Here is a 23,482-nt window from a genome sequence, read left to right as displayed (position 1 = left end):
TATATCTTGGACACAAATTCTGTTCTCACAGAACTTCTGCTGGCTACCTCATTATCCTGTTATTCTTCTTTTCTACTGCCAGCTCCCTTATCTTTTTCCCATAGCTCATCTTTCAGTAACCTTGCAACTGGGTCTCAAGGCCCTTACTTTACTCTAGCTAAAGCTAAATAGTCAGGATTGTTCACATGTCTGTTTTCTTCCAGACAATTTCCCAACATATCCCCCTTTTTGTTTTTGAGCAATCCTGACTTACTTCATCACGTGAAATAACATGCTAATAATACATTGCCATAAACAACATACTAATAATACGAAAGCATCAAAACCAATAATAACAAATATAATTGATAAACCTTGTCTAATTAAATCTCTAAGCTATCCCCATATCCTTAAGTGATTTAACCATTCATTTAACCCAATATATGCAACAGTTAATTTTTCATGTTATCTTAATCAATTGTTTTTGGTTGTGAATTGACTCTGAATGATCAGGTAAATTCATGCAAATACACTCCATCAAAGTCTTCACAAACATAACCTAAAAGCTAATAATAAAAAGTCAGTGGCAGCACGATATTGTAAAACTGCATGTCTGACACTATCAACATCTTTTAGCATCTGTGTTAAAATACCAGAAGTTAAGTTCATCTACTTAGCAGTGCAACAGAATAGCACAATCAACAATCAACACATAGACAAGGGATCCCATAATCAACATATAAACGATCACATGAATTACAACATTAACAAGAACCTATTATCAATACAATATGAAAAGCACATTTAACACTGCAATGGAAGGACTTAAATACCTTTTTATTATGAGGAAGGTCTGGTGTCCACTGGTGCATAGAACCAAGAGGGTAGAGGAGGCTTATCCGACAAAAATTGGTCGGGGGGCCCCAAAAGCGTCCCCAGACCCCTCCCGGGTCACGGCACAGTGGAGTCCTGGTTTCCTTCATGGTTGCCAAATTGAGGCCCAAAAAGGCCTAATAAAATTGTTTAGAGACAGAATTCCAAGCCTTTAAACAGCAAAGGCACACTCTTCCTTCCCCCCTATTTTCCCTTTTTTTTTTTTTTTTTTTTTTTTTTTCTTTCTGTGGTGTCTGCAGCAGGGCTCATTTTTTGAGCAGCAGCAGTGTCAGTGGGGGCAGAGACAGCAGCTGCAGCTGTAGCAGAAACACTGGCAATGCTCACCAGCCATATCTGAGTTGTGCCCTTGTGTGCGGGGGGGCGAGAAGCGGCTGCGGAGGCAGGAGTGGGGGTGCTCTCTGTACCAGGAGCAGCTCTCACTCTCCGAACAGCAACTCTCGGCCTCCAAAAAGGCATACTCGTTCTCATAACTGTGGTTTTTTTTTGTTTGTTTGTTTTGGTTTTTTGGGTTTTTTTGTTTGTTTGTTTGTTTTTTTTCTTACTCCTCACCAATATATGAGAAAAATTAACAACAACCACTAGAAGATTCCAAAATGAAATGCTATTGCTACTAAAATCTGGTAGAGTCAGCCTGAAACAAAATGAAGTGGTACAATCTCCCAAACCAAAACTCAAGTGTAATTACCAAGTTTTTTTTGTTGTTGTTGTTTTGGTTTTGGTGGGGTTTTTTTTTTGGTTTTTTTTTTTGGTTTTTTTTTTGGTTTTTATCTCTGTATGAAACACCAGTAGACCATGCACCACAATATAAATCAATATTGAGAACCATATTGCAATGATGGTCCTTAAGCAGCTTTATCTGCTTCTAGCATTTGCTCAGAAGCTTCTAACAATTGGGCTGCTGTTGCACCTTTTGGGAGTAGTCCTAATGCACGTTTAGTTTTTTTCATTAGCATTGTCATATGCTGACATATAAAAAAAATATTGTTTTCATCTCCTGTCAAATCGGGATGTGATATTACCACTGAATATAAGTGATCCACAAATTTTGGATATGGCTCTGCTCCCTCGTTTAATATTTTTAAAGAGAGGGTTGCTTGTGCAGGATCATGCACAGTTTGCAAAGCTTTATACGCCAATTCTTGTGAAAGTTGTAACACTTCAGTTTGAAACCACGCCTGCAAATCTGCACATACAAAAGGACAAGCACCAAGTAACATTTGTGCTTGCACTCCGTATAATGCATCGGTGTTCTGTCTAGGAATCACAGCTGCATTTTCACACAGCATTTGCCATTTATGAAGAAATTGCAATTGTTGATTTCACCTTCCCCCCCCCCTCCCCCCACTATCCCCTCCACCACCCTCCCCTCCCCATGTTGGATCTAGAAGAGGTGGAGCAGTGGGTGTTAAAAGGTTAAGGGAAGTAGGAGCAGGGATAGGGAACGGATCAGGGGATAAAAATGGATTAGTGCCCCTGGGTTGTTTAGGGTATTCTCCGGAGCAAAAAACTAGGGTTTTTTCAGGGGTATACTCATCCTCGGTCTCCAGTTCTTTCAGTTTCTTCAGCAGTTCCCTGAGTTGCTTGTCTCCGAGTCCCAGTTCTTTCCTTGGTTGTTGCTCTATAGCAGGCACTGATGGTGTTGACAGGTGAAGCAGAGGATTAATTGATGGCAACTGTGGTCAAGAAGATAAATCAGGCATCAGAGGTGGAGAGGAAGGCAGCGGTGGCAGAGTGTTCGGGAGCCGTGGCAGGCGGGCAGGAGGGGGGGGGTCTGCATTCCAAGGTTCCTCGCCTGTGTTCTCCGGCTTCTCTCCCTCTGGGTCCTCCGACGATTCTGGTGGTGTTTTCGGTCGCTTTTCGTTTTGCTTCTCAGTCCCATTTTTGCTTTTCATCTGACCCCCCAGGGTGAAATGGCACAGGTGGCTGAGCTTGAATCAGTATAGTCCCTTCAGGTGCTGGTAGGGGTATTTTAGGTGTCTCAAATAACTGTTTAGAGGTCAAGTCCATATTTTGAGCATTCATCGGTATTGGTAGATCAGGTGTTAAGGCAGCAAACACTGAGGCTGCTACTCTTTCACTTTTCGTTTCTTTTAAGGTTTCTCTAATCAATTTCCAGAGTGTGGCTAAGCGTCGTGCCTCCTTATCTCCATCGTTAATTTTATCCCATAGAGCAGTACCTATGGCTTCCCAAGTAGGTAACTCAAAAACGGTACCCATCGAGGGGATCAAGTCTCTATCCCGTGCCCATTTCAGTAATTCACGCAAGGTCCTGCCTTCGTGTGATAAACCTCTCTTAGAGAGAATACATTGGAGGAGCTTAACTACTGCCTCTTCTTCTTTAGAGAGTGTAGACCCCATCTCCTCCCCAGCCGCTCACCTTTTTCTTGGCAAGATTCTTCAGTTCCAAGGTACCTCTTTCGTTCCGTAGCCGGGCACCAGCTACACAGACCGCCGGGGCAGCAGTCTCCTTTCGACTGGCTTCTCCGCTCCTGCCGCACCGTTCCTTCGGTCGGCTTTCTCGCTGCCCTCTCATTCCAGCTGTCTTCATCGCTCCTGGAAGCAACAGCGAGAGGGTCCCTGTTCGGGCGCCAAATGTAGGAAAAAAATCCGCGGAGGCTTAAAGGACGACACGCAGTCACCAATATGGTTAAAGTGAAGTCGTTTATTAACAGTGGACACTCGCTTTATATAGAGCCTTTGTTTATATAACGATATCTTGCAGGTGGCTATATCTTGGACACAAATTCTGTTCTCACAGAACTTCTGCTGGCTACCTCATTATCCTGTTATTCTTCTTTTCTACTGCCAGCTCCCTTATCTTTTTCCCATAGCTCATCTTTCAGTAACCTTGCAACTGGGTCTCAAGGCCCTTAGTTTACTCTAGCTAAAGCTAAATAGTCAGGATTGTTCACATGTCTGTTTTCTTCCAGACAATTTCCCAACAAGACACAGAACTGTATCAGATGCTACAAAGAAAATTAACTCCATTCCAGCCAAACCTAGCAAAGTCTTCATATTACCTCTGCTTTTTGGGTATCACAATGGTTGTTCAGGAAAGTTAGATCTGGGAAAAATGGACCTGAGCAGGTTAGATGATGGATTCTTGAGAGATCATCCCATTCCTAAAGGTCTTCATTTATCTGCTAGGAACACAGGTTGATTCCTGATTTTCATCTGGCCTTTGCCCTTGTCTCACACTTAACTCTGTATCTTCAGTATTGGCTAGGAGAGACCAAACACTTTTCAGGAATCCTACTAACTTAAGCCTCCCAAAAGTACAGAAAAATGTTTGTTTATTTTATTGACAGTATTTTAATGAGTAAATGTGTAAAGTGAAAAGCTCCAATTCTCATGTTACATTTCTCATTTACTGTCAATATCACAGCTGCCTTTGCAATGCTTTGCTTTTGTTTTGGCAGAATTGCCTGCGTCCCCTTATGAGCATTTTGAAGGAGCACATCACTGGTATGGAGAAGGAGCACCTGATCTCCCATCAGTCTGAGCTGACAGCATTATTCATGAAAGCCCTGGACTTCCGAACAGAACGTGCTGAGGTGGCTGTTTTAGGGGGATGAACAGCAGCAGTTCAACCTCTATGTGCTAATCCCATCAATTGTTTTAAAATATATTAGTAATTTCCATTATTGATGTCCTCTGAAATTCTGGATATCACATATTCTGTTTTACAGTTGTTCTTGGGGTAGAGAGCATTATGGTTAGGTGTTTAGTCTGAAACAGAGTGAAAATCTCTTGTGAAAGCTCAGATTTTTACATTTCAAATTTGGAATTATGTTTTCTTATTTTTCTAGGATGATTTAGAGGAAGTTGGCAAGACAGAGTCTTACATAATTGATTGTCTAATAAGCATGGTTATGAAACTTTCTGAAGCTTCTTTCAGACCCCTCTTCTTTAAGGTAAGAAGTTTAAATACAACTCATCTGCATCAGCATATTTGTTTTCCAGTGCACAGAGACAGGAAAGAGCTAATCTTTCTTTCACTTTCAGCTCTTTGATTGGTCCAAAACAGAGTCTGCCCTCAAAGACAGACTGCTGACATTCCACCGAATAGCAGACTGCATTGCAGACAAGCTCAAGGGTCTCTTCACCCTCTTTGCTGGTCATTTGGTGAAGCCATTTGCTGAGACCCTGGACCAGGTCAACATTTCTAAAACTGGTAAGTTCAGTTACTAACTGCAGAGAGGTATGGGCAGGCTAACACTAATTGATGAAAGAAGTTAATTATAAGTGCTGAAAGTTGAGTCTTACAGGATTTACTTCACAGCACATCCCTCTCATGTCTCTCCTTTGTGTTGTGAATAAGGCATCTTTCTTATTCTGATGGAACCAAAGGACATTTTTCATCTGTGGGCTCTGGGCTGCCAGGGTAAAGTTGAGACCACATGAAAATTTGCAGTGTCAGTCCCAGTGAGTTCCATGAATGAAACTGTGTGGAAAGAGAGTGACTTACTCTGTTTAGGGTTTGGGGTTTTTTTAGTTTGTTGTGTTTGGAATTTTTTGGGTTTGGTTGTTTGGGGGCAGGGATTCTCTAATTGACTGCTCTTTTATACTACCTGGTATGTTCAGACTTCTCTGCTTTCTTGGCAAAAATACTTACTTTGTTTGTATGGGAAACTATTTGCCCACCCTGTTTGTAGTGACCTTTAAGAAATTCTCCACAAGTCTGGCCAATCACTTTGCCTGTAGCCTGTGGCTGTTCTCTATTACCCCCAGCTGCCTGAGTGGCAGTGTCAGACCTGCTAGGGCATTAGCTATAAGCCATATAACATATTGCATCCTCTCTATTGTTCTGAGTGATGAGTACATAACTGCTATGCAGTACATCCTCTAACCCTTCTGGCTGCCCCCTCCCTTGAAGTGTTCAAGGCCAGTTTGGATGGGGCCTTGAGTAACCTGATCTAGTGGAAGGTGTCCCTACCCAGGCAAGGGATTGGAATGATCTTTAAGGTCTCTTCCAACCCTAGCTCTTCTCTGATTCTATATTCATAATGTTTTTATCTTGTGGGGAAGGTTGTGGGGGGGGATTTAATGATTTATTTTTTTTTTCCCCTTCACCTTGTTTGATATGTAGATGAAGCTTTCTTTGACTCTGAGAAGAACATAGAAAAGAGCTGTCTACTCTTGCAGTTCACTGTGGACTGTCTGCACAAGCTCTTCCTGTTTGACACCCAGAAGTTCCTCAGTAAGGAAAGAGCAGAAACCTTGATGATGCCTCTGGTAGATCAGGTACTGACAAACACCCACAAAAAAACAATTGATAGCTGATATTTTTTCCTCTCATCTTATTTTTTTTTTTAACCATCAGGCTTCAGTCCCCTCCTTTAACAAAAAAGGAGGAATTAATTTAATTGTCACAGAACTATAGCAAATATTAACTGCCTTGTCTAAGGCTCTGAATTATTAATTTTTTTAATCCTCATTCTGTAAGTCTTTATTCTGTAAGGTTGATGTATGCTGTTGAGCTCCTGCAGCACAGTGCATTTCCACTAAGTCTCTTTTGACTCCTTGAGTACCTGACTGCTGAAGCTAGAAGTACTTTTGGCTGGGTTTATCTGCACCTGGATCTATTTGACAAGCCTTTTATTTCCACAGCTGGAAAATATGCTTGGAGGAGATGAAAAGTTCCAGGAAAGAGTGACAACACACTTAATACCCTGCATAGCTCAGTTTTGTGTGGCAATTGCAGATGATTCTCTTTGGAAACCATTGAACTACCACATCCTGCTGAAAATGAGGCACACTTCCTCTAAGGTTGGGAGTTACTACAGTTTGAACTGGTTTTCTTTGTGGCATTAGAAAATGGAAGCAGTGCCCCAAAACCCAGAATTGGATTAGTCAAGCCTTTGCTAAAATACTTGCCTAAATTGAAGTATTGATATTGTACTATGTTACTCCCAAGTTGGAGAGATATGTTATGTTTACAACATGGCTTCTGCTCTTACTGTTAGCAGTCAGCATTCCATGTGTTAATGTCTTCAATACTGTGGGGCTTGGGGTTTTTAAAGATTGGTATCTCATGGAGCAAGAGCTAAACTGTTTGTGTCTGAAGAAGGGCCACTTCAGAGGGGGAACTGGAAGAATGTTTATATAATAAATTTGTATATAATTTTTGTCAAGTTTTGTCAAGACTTATTTTACAGATTTTTTTAAATATACAGGGAGACCCCTTGGTTTTTCACTGTGCCAAGTCTGATACAGTAGAACAGAGTAACAGGAAGTTGAATGCTTAACATCAAATAACCTCCTGCAACATACCTGCTTCTTGCATCCTATTTTTCCTTTGACATTATCTTAACCCAATGGGTGAGATTTAAAAAAAAAAGTTTAATATTAGTTCCCTTCAGTAGGGAAAGCTTTTTTTAGGGAAAGCTAAATTTTACAAATTTACATGGAAAGAAGGGGAGTGGGGAGAGAAAAGAGGGAACTATACTGTTTCCTTACAAAGCTTATTGTTCTGTTTTAGGTCCGATTTGCTGCTCTGCTTGCTTTGGTAGAAGTTGCACAAAAACTGAAAGAGAACTACCTGATCCTGCTACCAGAATCTATTCCATTCTTAGCTGAGCTCATGGAAGGTAATGTTCATAATTGGCACTGGTGAAGGCAGACAACTGGCCTATGGCAAAAAAAAAAAAAGAATAAGGGCCACTTATTTCAAAGATTCAGACAGGATGATTGTTCTAATTGCTATAAATCTTATGAATTGGTATATGGTAGCTAAAACTGTGCAGGATGCAAACTGAAATGGATAGTATCCAACACACTCCTAAAATTCAGTTACATTATGGTTGTTTCTTCAGTCTTATAACCTGTGCACAGCTCCCCAGTTGCCTGTTTTAGATCAGTGTTACAGTAGAAATACTTAAGTCCTCAGTCAAATATGTTTGAAAAATTATTTCATACCTGGTGGCTGAAGAACAGTTCTGGCCTCCATGAGTGACAAAGTCTTCCTAGGGCAGTAATCACTATTCTAGTTAATTCCTGCTTTCTTTCTTTTTCTAGATGAATGTGAAGAAGTTGAACAGCAGTGTCAGAAGACAATTCAACAACTGGAAGTCATTTTGGGAGAACCACTCCAAAGCTACTTCTAAGTTCAACCCCTTTCTTTTCAAACATACAGGTTATGGGCAAACTGTCATTCATACTAATTTTTATCAGAGCTAAGATCCTAACTTTATAATAAAATGTTGTAAGAATCTGGCTTTATCGTTTCTGGATGGGTTAGGGACTTTTCATGTGAATTTTCCTTAACTGCTCTCTTTTTAACAGTGGCAAAGCTGTGGAACAAGCTGTAAGCAAATTCTGATAGCTGGGCATAAAGAGCACAACATCTGAGACTCACTGAATTCCCCTGTGCTTGGGGTGTGCAGTTACTGTCTCTGTGGAGGGGCTGTTCTGCTTCAGTGAAAGCATGGTACTCACTGAACCAATGCACTACAATCCTGAGAATCTGCTTTTCTGTCATTTTTAGGGAGGGAAAAAGTAAACCCACTGAAGATACTGAAAATGAAGTTACAAGAAACTAGAATTCATGTAGGAGCTAAAGCTGTTGTTTAGACTGTAAAAACTGCTGCACTGGTTAGCTTTGAAATCACCTGAAGATCAAGAATATATTGCTTACTCTGTTAATGAATTCACCAAAAAAATTTACCACTCATTTTGCACCAGGAGGTGCTTGTTCATTACACTGCTAATAAGAAAGACTGACTCTAAAGCATAGTTCAAAATGCAACTGTTTAGAACTAACAATATAAATATAATTTTATATCCCATCAGGTGCTGGAAACTGTCCTTTTAGATCTGCCATGCAGCTCTCATCAGTGGAAAGGTTGTAGTCATACTTGCTCTTACAGAACTTCTTGAAAAAGAAAACAACTAATGTCTGCTGTGAAGCAAAAAGAATGTTCACATTGAACTCTTAGATAAAAACAAGGACACAAAAGTTTTGCAATTGCCATTACTGAGTGGGAGCTGCCTACCATCTCCTCTGTAATAAGCAGCCAGCTCAGTCTGTCCAGCAACCAAGGAGTAGGTAGAGCACAACATTGTCCTGAAGGCCACCAGCACAGACAGGCCTGGGGCTACTTGGGTTAAGTGGTCTGGGCACTGCTAACTCCTCAGTCAGGATCACTCTGCCACCTTGGAGATAGGAATAAGTTAATATGTGAAACACAAAATGTAGACCAAGAAGGGATCATCGCTACTTAGCTACAGAAATATTTTTATTTATACTTTTTATACATGAAATCTGGCAATTTACCTTAGAATCTTTTAGGGTACATCATATCCTTTCCTTCGCATCATTCTCCTAACAGCTACTAAATAGGAGCATTCCTCAAGTATTTACATGTATCACAGTTTGATGCAGCATTTTTATATTGCTAGGTTCAGTAGTACAGGAGATTTATCTGAGCAAACACTGGGCCAGCTTGCCAGGTTACTGTCAACTAGAGGATTAGTAGTTCAGGTACTCACCTAACTCAGGCAGAGAAGCTGAGATAGATAAATGCAGGCTCAGCACAACTTCGTGCCTGTGTGTACTTGACAAGGAGACACTGTTACTAGAAAAGGTTTAATTATTTTAGTACTGATTGAAAACTACCAGCTCCTGACATCTAACACTTGAACATCTCCTGTGATTTCCACTATGCTGATCTTTTCAAATTGTTTAAAACGGTGCTTGTACTCCAGAATGTGAACACCATTAACAGCAACTTTGAACTGGTGGGCTTCACAGAAAATGATCAGCTGAAAAGCAAGAAGAGAAACAGTCATGTTGTTAGCTGATGAAAGCAACCTTGTAATCCAGCTTAGACTGGGGCAAGCCCTGCTACTGTTACAAAAAATATTTAATGGGAAGTACTTTTAAAAGTGAAACATCATCAAAATTCATGTAATCATCACCAAGTCCAACTCAGTCTCAATTCTTGCAACTATTTTAAAAGAGAATTGCCATTAAAACCAAGTAAAATCTCTGCTCCTTATGGTCCCATATAATTGTAAATATTCTTAAGACACTGAAATGCAGGCATGGGAGTTTTATTTAAATCTCCATTAGTAACATAACATTTAAGCACCACTGCTAATCCTTTGGACACAATCACCAGTTTGATGCTATGTTTTGGTCAATCTTACCTCAAAGTACATCCCTGGACTGAAAGGGAAGTCAGCAAGTTCCTTCTCTTCTTCTCCCCAGCTGTCATTAAGGTAGGAGTTCCTTACAAAGAGTTTATTTTTCACTCGGGGATTCAGATGTAACACAATGTCCTTTGAGTCACTTGTTTTCAGGTTTATCGCAAAGCTGGAAAATATTTTTTCAAAGTTTTACTATCCCAAGGGTTTATTGACATGCTGCAGTAGCCCGTGTTTGGTAAACCAAGCCCTTTGCCAATACTCAGAACTGTTCCAGAGCCAGGGCCATGATTCACCTGAAGAACCCAGCAGGAAGTTGACAGCACTGGAGGCAGCAAATGACCCTGCCTGATCTGCTGCACCTCTCACAGCTTCCTGTCCATGTCTCAGCAAAGAGGTTTGGAGGCAGGTGAGCCAAGTGCTGCTCTCCTGCAATGTTCTCACACAAACATAGAGTGCTATTTGGTCCACCATCTCCTCTTTACTTGGGCAATGGAGAGAGGAAGGTTTTGTTTTACCTGGTTAGACTCTAAAGTTCTCAATACATTTAAGGCAGGTGGGACACTGTGCATACAAAGTGTTGCTTTGTGGGCAGTGCAGCTCTGCCCAGGCTGAGTGATTTCTCTGCTATCTCAGACATGTAGGTACCTCAACACCAGGTACCCAAAGAGGTGCTCTGGAGAAGAGTGACCAGAGGGAAGAGTCACCCACATTCAAATGAATGCTTCAAACTGTGGCAAAGACCCCACTGCATTTGCAGAAGGAATATTCTCCTGAAATTAGCTCCAGCTGTCAGGTTATTTCCCTTTGAGAAGCCTAGATTTACAATATTTATAGGAAATAGCAGCAATGGCCACACTTCCAAGCTGTGAAGTCCTCTTTCTCACTGAGGAAAAGGAACATCTACAAGTGTGAACTGAGACCTTAAGTAAAGTAACTTACAAACTCTATAAATACCTATACCTTCAAAAGCACAACCACCAAGATGAGACAACCTGCAATGCCCAAAGAAACCCAAGAGTTTCTTCACACTTATAAGCAGTACATTCAGCACTTGAAATGTGCTATTAAGCTTTTCAAGGCAAAAGGGAGTAAACAAATGCGAAGTATTAATTACCCTGTTCAATTTCAAGTCCATTCAAACCTTGTGGATGTGGTATCTCAACTTCCAGCATTAATATAAACTGAGTGCTACTCAGCTGCATGGAAGGTATGTGCTTGAGGAAGCAAGAGTGCAATGCACACACACAACATAAAACCCCTGATTCTCATCCTTTGCACTAATTGCTTCATTTTTAGTCATGTTTCTGCAGAGTCAAAACCACCCTTCAAGCAAAGGGCATGATGAAGCACAAATACTTTCTCAGCTCTACTCTGACCACGTTGTGCTGCCCTTCCCCTTCCCCTTTAAATCATGTTGGGAAAAAGGCATCTTTTCAATCAGTTTTTCCTCATTTGGTATCAAAATGACAGCTCATTCTCCCCTACCAGCTTTCATCACTCAGTTGTAGGCACTTCTATTCTTATACAATCCCTACAAAAGATGCCCAAGAAGTATTCAGAGAAAGGTTGTAACACACAGCATTTGAGCAAACCTGCAACTCAGATCCAATTCACTCCACTTTCCATTTACTTCTTCCAGCTCCTTACTCTGGGATCTTTTTAGAATAAAAACTGTCTCTGTATGATATGTGTGCTCATAAGCCTCTCACACTGGTAACCCTGAACAGATACACAGTCTTGTGAATGAAGCAGATTTAATAGGCTAGACACTCAGGTTCTACCTTCACTTTGCACAGTGCAGCTCCTCCTTTAAGTCCTCTCTAAAGCAGCATCCTGGTTCCTGAGGGAAGTAGTTTCATATGATCCCAGATGCAAAGTTACAAGTAAGGCCATGGAAAACACTACTTAATCTCAAGAGTGGCCCAGGTAAATAGCAAAAATATTCAGTAATGCTTACCTCTTTGGTCTTTTATTCACTTCTCCTTTAATGGCAACTGTGCATCCTGGACAAAGTGCAGTATCAAGTCTCCCAACGTAAGGAACTCCCTGGAAGTTCACCAAAAGTAAAAAATGTGACTGGTTTTCAATATACAAGCCAAGATTTACTATGGCAGGAAGAGATCTGGCCTACAATTGCTAGTTTGCATTTATAGCTAAAGTTATTCCTACCATCATGTTCTGGGGTACTCAAACTATAGTGGAAAAGTTACATTAAGTTAAACATATCAATATGTTGGGTTTTTGTTTTTGACTACCACCTTAGGTTCAAAAAAAACTTAAATTTAAAATTTAAAATTATTTACAACTACTTCTACCTCCACTAATGGTGGAAGGAGGTGAAATAGAGAAAAAAAAGAAAAAACAACACGAAAACCCCTGTGCTAATTTGCTGCTTTTTTATTCATTGTGTGAGAAGTTATTTATATCAGGGAAAAGGATTGAATGGAGAAGTATTTGATATTTATGTCCACTACTTGCAAATGACAATATTGCATGTTATTTGGTTTTGAAAAAAGACTGAGGAAGGCAGACTGTCAAGTGACAATGGCACTCACTGCAACTTCCCTTTCTCCACAATTTTGTTTGTATATATTCCTGGCTCTCAATCTCTTTTCAGTTTAAACATGATCCTTACTCCAGTCCAGATACAGTCCACCTGGTACAGCTTTCTGCAAAAAGATGAGCACTCACTCTGTCTCTGTTCCTTGCTAATTGGGTGCAAGTTCCAACTCTACGGTGTGATGCTTGCACACAGCCACCTGAAGTGTGCACAGGTGTGGATGTGTCCACAAGATAAAGAGGTAGCCAGACAGGTTCCAAGATATGGAACCCTTACCATAGGGACATTTGGTGTACTACAACTTCAGAATACTTTGGTTTTTGCCAGTATTTCCTCAGGCACAGAAAACTAAGCATGCTTACTTGAAAGAAAGTTTTAAATGTGATATGGTCTGTTAAAACCTCAGGCAGCTCACGTTTTATTTCTCTGTTTGTGGCTGTGGAAGCTGTGTTTATCTTCTGGGCTTCCTAAATGTTTAACAAATAGCTTCATTTCTACTAACAGCAGCAAAGAGGATTACTCTCTACAAAACCTCACTGATGGTCATCTCCCAGTGCATCCTCAATTCCCTTGTTCCATATTTTTTCATTAATAATTGAGATGGTTTTACTTTTTTTTTTTTTTTTTTTTAACTCTTCACATTTACATCAAGTCTACACGAGACACTTACAAATTGTGAACCATCTGGCACTTCCCCCTACAAGAGAAAACAAACAGCATTAACAAGCTTATCAGACACCAGGGAGATTCATTCCACCTTCTACAAACATACGTACATTTTGTGTGTTTATCTTTGTTACTCCTAGAGATGATGGCTGAGAGCCTTGCAAGGACTGCAGAGAGAGAGATATTTAGATGTCATTGCTAACACCACAGAACGTTAACATAAAACTGGTTCAGAACCATATAAAGGTCTGTACTGCTTTGGAGAACAGAGGGTTCTCTTTGGAGTTAAGCATGGAAATGTAGGGCTATGGCAAACATGGAAATCTGGGGCTATGGTAGAGGAAAAGATTGCCAAAACTCTACAAACCTAGGGAAAGTCCTTAAGATAAATTGCTGAAGCCAAATCAAGATTTCTAGAGATTTCATTTTAGTTTGAATCTTTATTTCATGGTCAGAGCACTGTTAACCCCTTAGTATCTGAGGGTACCCACTGCACTTTCTTCACTGGGGTAGGGATACCAGCAGGGCAAGTCCATGCAGGGGGGCTTGGGATTCTAAGCAGTCCCCTGCATCCCAGTCCTTTCCCCTAGGAAGGACAGATGAGCAACACAGCCACAAATAGATACAGATCCTAGCCCTGGTCAGACTGTGTCTTCAGTTTATTTATTCCCATACAATCCTCCATGTTCTTCCTCAGAAGACTGTATTAGAAGCAAAGACAGAAAGGAAACAGTTGCTCTTCTCCATTTCTTTGTTCCCCAAAGGATATAACATGAGCAACCACAGATTAAACTCTGATTTGTCATATGCTTGGGACAGAAATTAATCTACAGCAGCACCTGCTTGCCCCCAAGCTCTTCATGGAATCAGTCCTCTAAGATCAGGAATCCCACAGCTTTGAAGTAACATTATTTTGGCAACATGCCCAAGGTCGAGTGGTGGGGCCCATAAAAGTCTGTACATAGGTTTTGCAAAGGATCACTGATTATACATACCTTTATGTTTAGGCCCTATTTTAGGCCAAAATCTCCACCTTCTATCAACACAGTTATTAGTTTGCTGAGTCAGACCTGAAATTTGGCAGCAAAAGGCTCACATTTTGTCCACAATGTAGTGAGGATGGGACAGAAGAGACCCAAATATTACACAGGAGTACATAGGCTGCCTTTAGTGAGTGGCAGTGAAGAAAAAGCATTCACCTGCTGCATCTCCCTGGAACTCAACACCTTCTGTTTCTGTTTGAAAAGTCTCCCCCTTCCAGAGCAGAAGCATCTCTCCCTTTTGCACAGGGAACAACTTTCAGCTTCTCCCTGCTGATTTAATTCTCTAGGAGAGCTGGCAACTGAGGGGAAGCACAGCACTGCCCTCACTTTAAATTCACTGCAGTTAGGTCTAAGAGTGTAATGGATTAAGTATTTCCAGATACTCTACCTATGACAGCACAGTTTTGTTCAAGTGCAAGTCAAGCACAAAGTCTTCAAAAAAGGACATCTCACCTCCCAGAAATAAACTTACACTTGTACTTATCACTTAATTCAACAGTTTAGCCATTTTAGCAGGAAAAACAGGTTTATATGCACAAGCAGTTCCAGCTGTGTCTGAACCTGACATCTGGAAGCCAAGCACCAAGTTACAGCTGTAGCTGAACTTGTCACTTAGAAGCACTGAACACTAAGAGTTCATTGCAGAGCTCCTGCAATACTTGAAAAGTCCAATCCTTTCCTAGCTCCAGTATCCAATCAGCTCATATACCATCTGTTCTGTTAACTTTGGAAGCTGTAAACTTTGTCACACTTTTGCCCCTAAGCTCAAGACTAAAACAGGAAGAGAGATCCTCCCACGAGACTCATGTTGAAATGCAGGGGGGGGGTATGTGAAAACTTGTTACTGACACAGTGCAGCTGCTTTTCTTTATTTCCTTTTCACCACAAATCCTATTCTGTAGCTAAGCAAGACAGAGAAAAGGGATCCAACAAGTCAGCTGTCTGTATAACTTACTTTAGAAACAAAATCTATACTTTTGATGTGCACTTTGCCATATATTCCAAGAGTATCTATTCTTTCAAGGCTAACTCTGTGGTTGTAGAGCAGCAAGTGCTTCTTGTTTACAGACACCTGGAGAGACAGGAAACAAAAATTGTATTAAACATTGTATTACACCAGCCAGTATCAAACTGTATGCATATAATTCTGGCTTACACTGGTTTGCTACAGAAGCAGGGAGTGTCCTTGAAATTTCAGAGCAACTAAGTTCAGCTCATCCATGATTCAATCTCAATTTCCATCACTATGAGGGAGATTGATTTGTCCACTAAAATTTGCATTTCACGAATTTTTTGTTTCTATCGCCTCATCATTTACCAATGTGGTATTATCAGTTTAATAAAATTTATTAGTGCAGTCTAACAGAACAAGCAAATTCACCACAGATATTTCCTCCAAGAAGACTGTACAACACTAGTCACATAACTGGTTTATCCCAAAGTTTATCTTATCCTTTGCATATAAGGGAAGGATAGAGTAGCCAGCAGCCACAGCAGGAATTTACTTGCCTACTCATCCAACTTAGAGGAAATCCAGAATTAAAGGCTTGCTTTGTTTTAGCATCTCTTTAAAGAAAAGCTTGGAAACTTTCTTGTAGTTAGACTATACCTAGATAACAGAGAAACTAAGGCTTTATTCTAAGTATTTATTGTAAGTATACTCTCACTTCTTGGCCTGATGACTGGCTGCAGATAAAGAATCAACCCAGGCTCACCTGGAATTTATCCTTTAAAACCATGATGACAATCTCAAATGACATCCCTTTTTGAAATGGCATCTCATAAGTGATCTCCTCCCAGCCCCATTTTTCCCTCTCCAGGGTGTTGCAAACAATGCAGCCAGACCGTTTGAAGCGGGGGTTGAAATGAAAAGCCACATCAGCTCGAGGTTTTATGCTGCTGCCACACTGTAAATCCACCTGGAACCTAATCACAGAAATAAGGCAAACCACATTCAGCTCAGTTTGTCCAGAAATAACCAATAAGTTTAGTGTATTTGTGGTCTCTGGTGGAGCCTCAGACCAGTCAGACACAATGAGTATTGCTGGATAAGGAAAAAACAACAAAACAAGCCTGTATTTGTCCAACCCAGATGTGACCTACACACTTGTGAAAGCTTCTCCCATGATTTATTGTAACAAATTAAAACAGTTAAGTTTTAATTTAGTGGTCATCCTTCATATCATGTAATGGTGTAATGGCACTTTTTCTGCCATCATCTTCAGTGTAACAACTAAACAGACCTTGGGCAAAGTCAGGGAACAGAACCCCCATACTGGGCAAACACACAAGTCCATACTTCCTCATCCCAGTTTAAGTTAATCCCTTCACACCACACATTGAGTTATCAATTTTGTTTGTTTCAGAGAACCTCTTCATACACACAGACATATGCTGTGGCAGAGAAAAAAGTTACCAAAGTAGGCAAAGTGAAAAGAGAGAAGAGGGCATGAGGAGAAAGTAAAATATTAGTTCATTCTCCACTTCTCATCACAAAGCTTTCATCAGCCACTTCAGCCTGTACTCACTCTGATGCTATCTCAAGTATCCAGACCCAACCTTTGAATGCCATCATAATTAGGACCTCTGGAAATATATTCTCCATTGCATTCTTGTTCACATGGTCACACTGCAAAATGTGACACCACAGCCACTACCTGTCTGCATCATCAGGAACAGCACCATTTATCACAATCAGCTCTCCAGGAACAAGACCACCAAGTATTGTCCCAACATATGGAATGATCTAGAAGAAAGAAGGGGGGGGAAAAAAGATAAAAAAAGAGTCAAATGATATTTTGTGATTGAGAAAAAAATACAGAATAGTTTAAAAATTAATATTCTAATAGTTACGTGGTGGTCTAGCACATTAAAAGAAACACAATTAACTTTTGAAAGAAACAGTAGAAAAGCACTTTTCTTGGCAGTAGAGGAAGACCAAAAGATTATATTAGGTGATAAACATGAAATAAATAGGCTGCAATCCCTTTGCTTGCTGGTAGTTGCTTGGATTGATTAATATACAAGCTGTACACAAGAGGCTCATTTTTATTCAAAGAATAAGAAGAATAATAAATAAGGAAAAAAACACCTATCTTGGTCATTTTAGTTTTAGTACACTGCCCCTGAGAGGCAGTAGCTCTGAGCAATGCAGCAGAGTAAGAAATTGCTGGTTCAGTCTCCAAAAATAATAAACACACAGACAGAGCACAGGGATGCTGGGACTGAACCATTCTAATGCATTGAAGTTATTTACCCATGGAAGAGAAGCTGTGGCAAAAGCACTTCTTTACGTTCAAAAGGATGTATTTATTTCAGAGGAAAGAAGGTTGGCCCATCAGCTCTTCAGAAGCTCAGGCACAGAATCTGCAAGGCCATAATAGAGCATTTCCTGGGTGCAACACCACAGTCTTAATGAGGTTTTGTCATCACAGATTGTGCCTGTAAATTCCACACATCTCAAAAAGTTCTACTGATTTTTCCCTGTGTATTAAGAGCAATGCTTGCCACATCATATGACCTTATAAGCATCCCAGCTCTCTTTCAGACCTCCAAAAACACCTCTAAAGCCAACTGGTCAATGTCAACTGATTTTACAAGGTCTTAAAGATCACGTTTTTTCTAATACTTGCCAGTTTTCATAAAACAAGAGGACCAGGTTATGGTCCTGAGGAGGAAAGGACTGTGATAACACAGCTTCCACCCAGCTTGCTGAGTAGCAGACCACTGCCCCATCACATGGGGTGTGACAACTTTTCTTGCCACATGGGTCAAGGGCATAAAGAAGAAACAGGATATTCTGGATGATTCAGAACAGTACAGGAAGGAAGGAACACGTCCCAGACTCAAAGCTGTAATTAAGCTCTTCAGTTCTGCTCCTGGAACTGTCTGAACAGTTCTGTCTCCTGGAACAACTCACTGAAACAGTGAAATCTTTATAGCCCTCCTTCCTCCATCCCTACTACCTTCACCTTGTGGTATTCAGACAGGTGACAACCACAGCAGGGCAGAGGATGAAGACAGTTCAACATTAGGTTGCTCATGGCCTTTTCTGGAGGCTGTTCAGAAGTCATCAGCACAATCTTTCCCAACTCTACCTTCACGTTCTAATCCCAAATGCTCCCTTATCCCCACCTTGGGGTTTCAACCCCTAAGCCCTCGTTTACCCCTTTGAACTCTCCAGCCTGGTCTTGTCACCCATCATACTCAATCAGTCACCTTGCAGGCACCCAGTTTTGCTGAGCTTTTACTCTATTACACAGATTTTTTTATCCTCAACACCTTCTAATCTTCCACACCTTCTCTCCAACCAAAATCCCCAACTTTCCTTTTCTTTTACCCCTTTCCCTTTCCAGGTCAGTCCTTCCACCTTCTAGTTAATCTCCACACAGGTTTTATTCCTCCCCCAGCTGGGTTATGAAGAAGGTTGAAGCTCTTCCCCATCATCCCTAACTCTAACCACTTTGCAAGCAATGAACCAGTACTGGGACTGAGCAGTGACATTCACTAAGGATGAGGTTGTACCAGTGCAAAGCTGCAATAGGTCAGGAAGCCCTGTGCAGGTCTGCACTGCTGTACACTCCACATACATACTCTACAGACTTCCATATTTTTAAAGAGTTCTAGCCCAGAATGTTAACAATACCAGTTCCTGCAGGCTCAAAGAAACTATTTATTTTTTTTTTTTAGATACCATATAAAAACACAGCTTCCTTTAGCCACATGCCAGTGTCAGGCTGCTGTCCCTCATCATGAGAATACTACAGCTTTTCAGAGAAACTCTCCAGACTCTAAGCCAGGCAAACAACATTCTGCCTAATTCACTCTGTGCAATTGCTGAATTGTGCTAGCTGAAGTCTTCCCTGCAAAACAGAATTTATTGGAAAATATCAGTTCTTGAAAGAAAATTCCAAGTGTAATCATTCAGACTGAAGCTAACAAACTACATTTTACAAGGGCATCGCCCATGTTTACAGAGGAGTGAAAACACTGCTTATCATACTTTCACTTTCATTCCAGCACATTCTGCAATAACACCAGCCATCCACATAAGCTCTGTATGAAAAAGGATTACTCCCCAAGGCCAACAGAACTTCCTTCCTGTGCTGGATGTCCTGTGCATGAAGTGTCTGCTTCCTTACAGCACAGTATCTAAGCACCATCAGCTCCTACTGTCCCCTCTGACAGAGATGTCCCCTCAAACAACTGAATGATGCAGAGAGTTGTCAGTAACAGCCCCCTCTGGGCAAAACACTGCAAGTAGTAACTATTGACACAAAACAGCCAAGTTTCTTCTCCCAGTTCCCAAGGGAGAAGCTGCTGACATGACTGGAGAGTTACCGGGTTACTGATGGTTTTCTGTGATCCATCCAAGGATATCATCTTCCCTCCTCCAGTTCAAGTTTGTCAGTTCCGTGTGATCCCTGCTGGAATGTATTTATAGGACTCACTGGCTGAGCAGCACCACAGGATGGATCCTTTCAAAAAAAACAAAGCTTTTAATTAGAAAGAAACAAAGTGACACTTCATGAAGTGAAACCCTCCAAGGTAGAACTTGAAGCCAGCACACGAAATGATGGAAACATTTTTCCCCCAAATTTGCTGGTGTTTTGAAATACAAAAATTGAAGGCTTGCTTAAAGAAACAAGATGCCAGTCTAACAAGGGACAGTGCATAATGGGTAGTACCATGTCATTAGTAGCTTCCCAAGATGCCGTACACTGAGAGAGAATTCCACCTAAAAATCATCATTGTATAGGGGAACACTTGTAACTCAGTAACATCTCCATTTGCAGCTGACCCTTGCCTGCAGACAGGGGAGAGCTACACACTACAAAAGCTTTTTTTTCCAAGACAAACAAACAAACACTTCTCTTTCCTTTAACACTTTTTGTGCTGTTTCCAGACTTCCCAAGGCAGGCAAACCCGAGGAGCTGAATTTGCTTTTTTCAGTTTTATCTTACATAAAGTTAAGAGATACCAGGCAAAGACATATCAAGGAAGGAAAGGGTGTTTCACATTTCTTCCTCCAAAACGTACAATTCCTGAACTCCACGAATAACTACAGGGCACAGCATTAGTAAGAAACGAAACAACAGCTTGTGAGCACTTCCAGCCACACTAAAATTTCTTCAGCAAATCTGCTAATAAAATGACCAAAATTCAGGGCCTAATTGAAACTGCTAGGCAATTATTTCTTGCACATTCTGGAGAAACAAGTAAAGGCAGCATGCAAACTGTGTGCTGAGAGGCAGGCAGGGAAAGGGCAAAGGTAAGGGTTCTCGGATCATTACTGTGTGACAACAGCGAGCAAGTTGTAAAAAAAAAAAACCAACCAACCAACCAAAAACCAAACGAAAAAACCCACAAACCACAACCAAACCAAAACCTCAAAGCCTGCGACCTGTCCCAGAGGACCCTGGGGTTAAATCTTCGGCAATGATCTAACAACAGAGTCGCAAATTGCAACATTTAGCTTATCTCCTGGGAAATGTGGGCCAGGAAGGTATTAGTTTTCCTACTTTAGACCAGTGCCTAAAATTCAATTCAACAACAGGTGCTAATGCTTTATAACTGTTTTGCCCTCTGATCTTCTCAAGGGTGTGATATCATCAGTTCACAAGAGGAAAGTGCAAAGGCAGACAAATTCCACTACTTTCACTTTTAAAAGAAAATCAAGATGGAAGCAAGCAGTAATCCTGCCTTCAGCATTGAGAAGTCCAATAGCAAACCCCCAAAAAAAGAAACCCAGATCTATAACCCAGTGCCCAGCAGTCTCCTAACTGGACTTCTCTGGGCATGCTAGATCCTGCTGGAAGAGGAATCTGGAACAGAACTGACTGCCAGTTTTGCCAGACCAGGTGGGACTTTGTTTATTGAAAAGGTCACAATAATAAAAGAATATTGCAATTCAGGTCCCACAGCTGGATACCCAAGACAATATCTGGTGGTCAACTATTGTCCTGACCTGTAACATGATAAAAAACCAAGCAAGACTGAGTGAGAACTTTAGGGCAGCTGATAGGATGAAGGTATAAATTTTCAGTTACCTTAGCTAATTTTAATACTAAAAATCACACCCCTTTCTGAATAATGAGCATGCTGATCTGTTAACCTCTCTAAATGTTTTAGACATGTACTTAGATGCACGAACATAGGAGTGGTAGATCATTTGTTGTGATTTTGCCTTTGTCACTATTTTCTATATGTGATCCTGTGTGCCAAAAGGGGTGCTGGCTGATGTTAAATATAGACTAGAAATAAAGGCAAATAATCTTGACACTGTGTGTTGACTGGCTTACTGCACACCAGTGTAAGAACCCAGATTTGGAACATCCTGACTACACTTTAAGAACTGAAAAAGATATGTATGTTTTACTCTTGTCTCACATACTGCAAAGCAGCTGGAAACCCCTTCAATTAAAAAAACAAAACAAAGAAAAGCGAAACACACACACACAAAACAAACAAACAAAAAAAAACAACAAACCAAAACACACCACAACAGGAAAAGCAGAAAAGTCAGCGACCACCTCTTAAACTGTCCTACTGTGACATGCAGAAAATGTCTTTCATGAGGGTAACTCAAATCAGACTTTAACACCAAAGCTAAATTTTATACTAAGTCAAACAAGAGAATAAGTGAAATTATTTCCTGGATACCCACACGCAATTAAAACACCAGTGCTGCCCACTTCACCAGGAAAACTCAGCTCCCGCAGCCACCTCAGCCCCCTCAGGCCCTCCGAGCAACCCTCAGCTCCACAGAGTCCCCCCTCAGCCGGGGCCACCTCAGGCCCCCCGGGCAGACACTCGCTGTGGAGACAGTTACTGCTGCTTTTACGCTCCGGTTCGCCCCTTAAAGCCACGCTCCCTCTTTACTCACCCAAGGTCGCCAGGTGGCTACCAGAGCCCGCAGACCCCGGGTCCCAGCCCGCCCGCCGACACCATCGCCCCGCCCGGCCCGGCTCCTCCTCCCGCCCGCGACGTCACCGCGCACGACGTGCCCCGCGCGCTGCCTCAGGAGCTGGGGCGGCGGCCCGAGTGGGAGTTCAGCGGATGTGATCTCCGAGATCATCCAATCCAACCTTTGACCAACACCATAATCAAGCTACTAAACCATGTCCTTAAGGACCATGTCCAAACGCCTTTTAAATGCCTCCGGGGATGGCGACTCCACTACTGTGCTGGGTCATTCCAATGTCTACAACACTCTCAGTGAAAAAATACTTCCTACCATCCAGCCTGAACCTCCCGTGGTGCAGCTTCCATCCATTTCCTCTGGTCCTACCACAGTTGACTAAGGAGGAGGCTTTTTCCCTCCTCGCTCCAACCTCCCTTGAGGTAGCTGAAGAGAGCAATGAGGTCTCCTCTCACGTCCTCCAGACCAAACACTCCCAGCTCCCTCAGCCACTCCTCACAGGACTTGTGCTCCAGGCCCTTCATGAGCTTCATTGCCCTTCTCTGGAGATGCTCCAGCACTTCTGTGTCCCTCTTACAGCCATGTGCCCAGAACCGAACACAGTACTCACTGTACTGTACTCAACACGGTACAGAGCCAAGTACAGAGGGATGATCACCTCGCTATTCCTACTGGCCACAGTCTCCCTAACACAAGCCAGGATGCCATTTGTCTTCTTGGCCACCTGCGCACACTCACATTAAGTCGACTGCCAACCAATACCTGATCCTTGGGCTCAGCCCAGAGCTGACAGCTTCTTCCTGAGGGGTGGGCAGTGCTCTGCTACCCCGGGAGGGCGCATCTGATGTGACCTGGGCAGAAGGGCTCCATTGTTTCATGGCCTTCCCACCAAGCCGTGCCTGGCACCTGTCTGAGAGGCCAAGCCGGGCCATGGGCCCCTGGCCCAAGGCTTCAGCATCTGCCTTTTGGGTTTGGATTTACAAGAGCTCGAGTAACAACTTGGTCACGAAGATAATTCAGCCCTTAATGGTACCGCAGGATTCCCCTGCGAGCTCTTCACTTCCTCCGTGCTTTGTGCTTCCTCTGTAGCTCTCTGGTTACAGCCCAACCCTGTCTGCTCCTAGCAAGATGCATCTCCTGTGACCAGACCCAAAATAGCCCACTGGGTCATGTCAGGACTGTGGAGTTTGTGAAACCTGGAGATCTTGGGTACACACACATCAGTCTTACACCCACGGCCCCAGGGCTGTGCTTTTATCCTCCAGTTCC

The 23,482-nt window shown here is 41.9% G+C and overlaps 2 protein-coding genes across 3 annotated transcripts; one reads left to right on the top strand and one right to left on the bottom strand.

Annotated features, from left to right (window-relative positions):
* Positions 1–4,181: 4,181 nt before the first annotated feature.
* Positions 4,182–8,084, top strand: LOC139794010 (HEAT repeat-containing protein 1-like). The gene is made up of 7 exons (XM_071739041.1): positions 4,182–4,427; positions 4,683–4,787; positions 4,879–5,047; positions 5,963–6,117; positions 6,484–6,642; positions 7,355–7,463; positions 7,891–8,084. Exons 1-7 carry the CDS (start codon positions 4,197–4,199, stop codon positions 7,977–7,979), a joined length of 1,017 nt encoding a protein of 338 aa, XP_071595142.1. The 5' UTR covers positions 4,182–4,196; the 3' UTR covers positions 7,980–8,084.
* A 1,005-nt stretch (positions 8,085–9,089) lies between these two features.
* LOC139794012 (galectin-8-like) lies at positions 9,090–22,304 on the bottom strand. Of its 2 annotated transcripts, XM_071739044.1 has the most exons (10): positions 22,178–22,304; positions 19,633–19,769; positions 16,950–17,038; positions 16,008–16,218; positions 15,248–15,364; positions 13,360–13,416; positions 13,254–13,280; positions 11,981–12,069; positions 10,024–10,189; positions 9,090–9,636 (listed from the first exon to the last, which is right to left on the bottom strand). In XM_071739044.1, the coding sequence occupies exons 2-10, from the start codon at positions 19,672–19,674 to the stop codon at positions 9,487–9,489; spliced, it is 948 nt and encodes a 315-aa protein (XP_071595145.1). In that variant the 5' UTR covers positions 19,675–19,769; positions 22,178–22,304; the 3' UTR covers positions 9,090–9,486. The 2 variants fall into 2 exon arrangements, with proteins under 2 accessions (XP_071595145.1, XP_071595147.1); XM_071739046.1 differs by lacking the exon at positions 13,360–13,416.
* Between the last annotated feature and the right edge of the window lie 1,178 nt (positions 22,305–23,482).

Source organism: Heliangelus exortis, chromosome 3, assembly GCF_036169615.1.
Source record: "Heliangelus exortis chromosome 3, bHelExo1.hap1, whole genome shotgun sequence".
Taxonomy (NCBI): domain Eukaryota; kingdom Metazoa; phylum Chordata; class Aves; order Apodiformes; family Trochilidae; genus Heliangelus; species Heliangelus exortis.
This window is presented reverse-complemented; position numbering and strand designations above follow the sequence as displayed.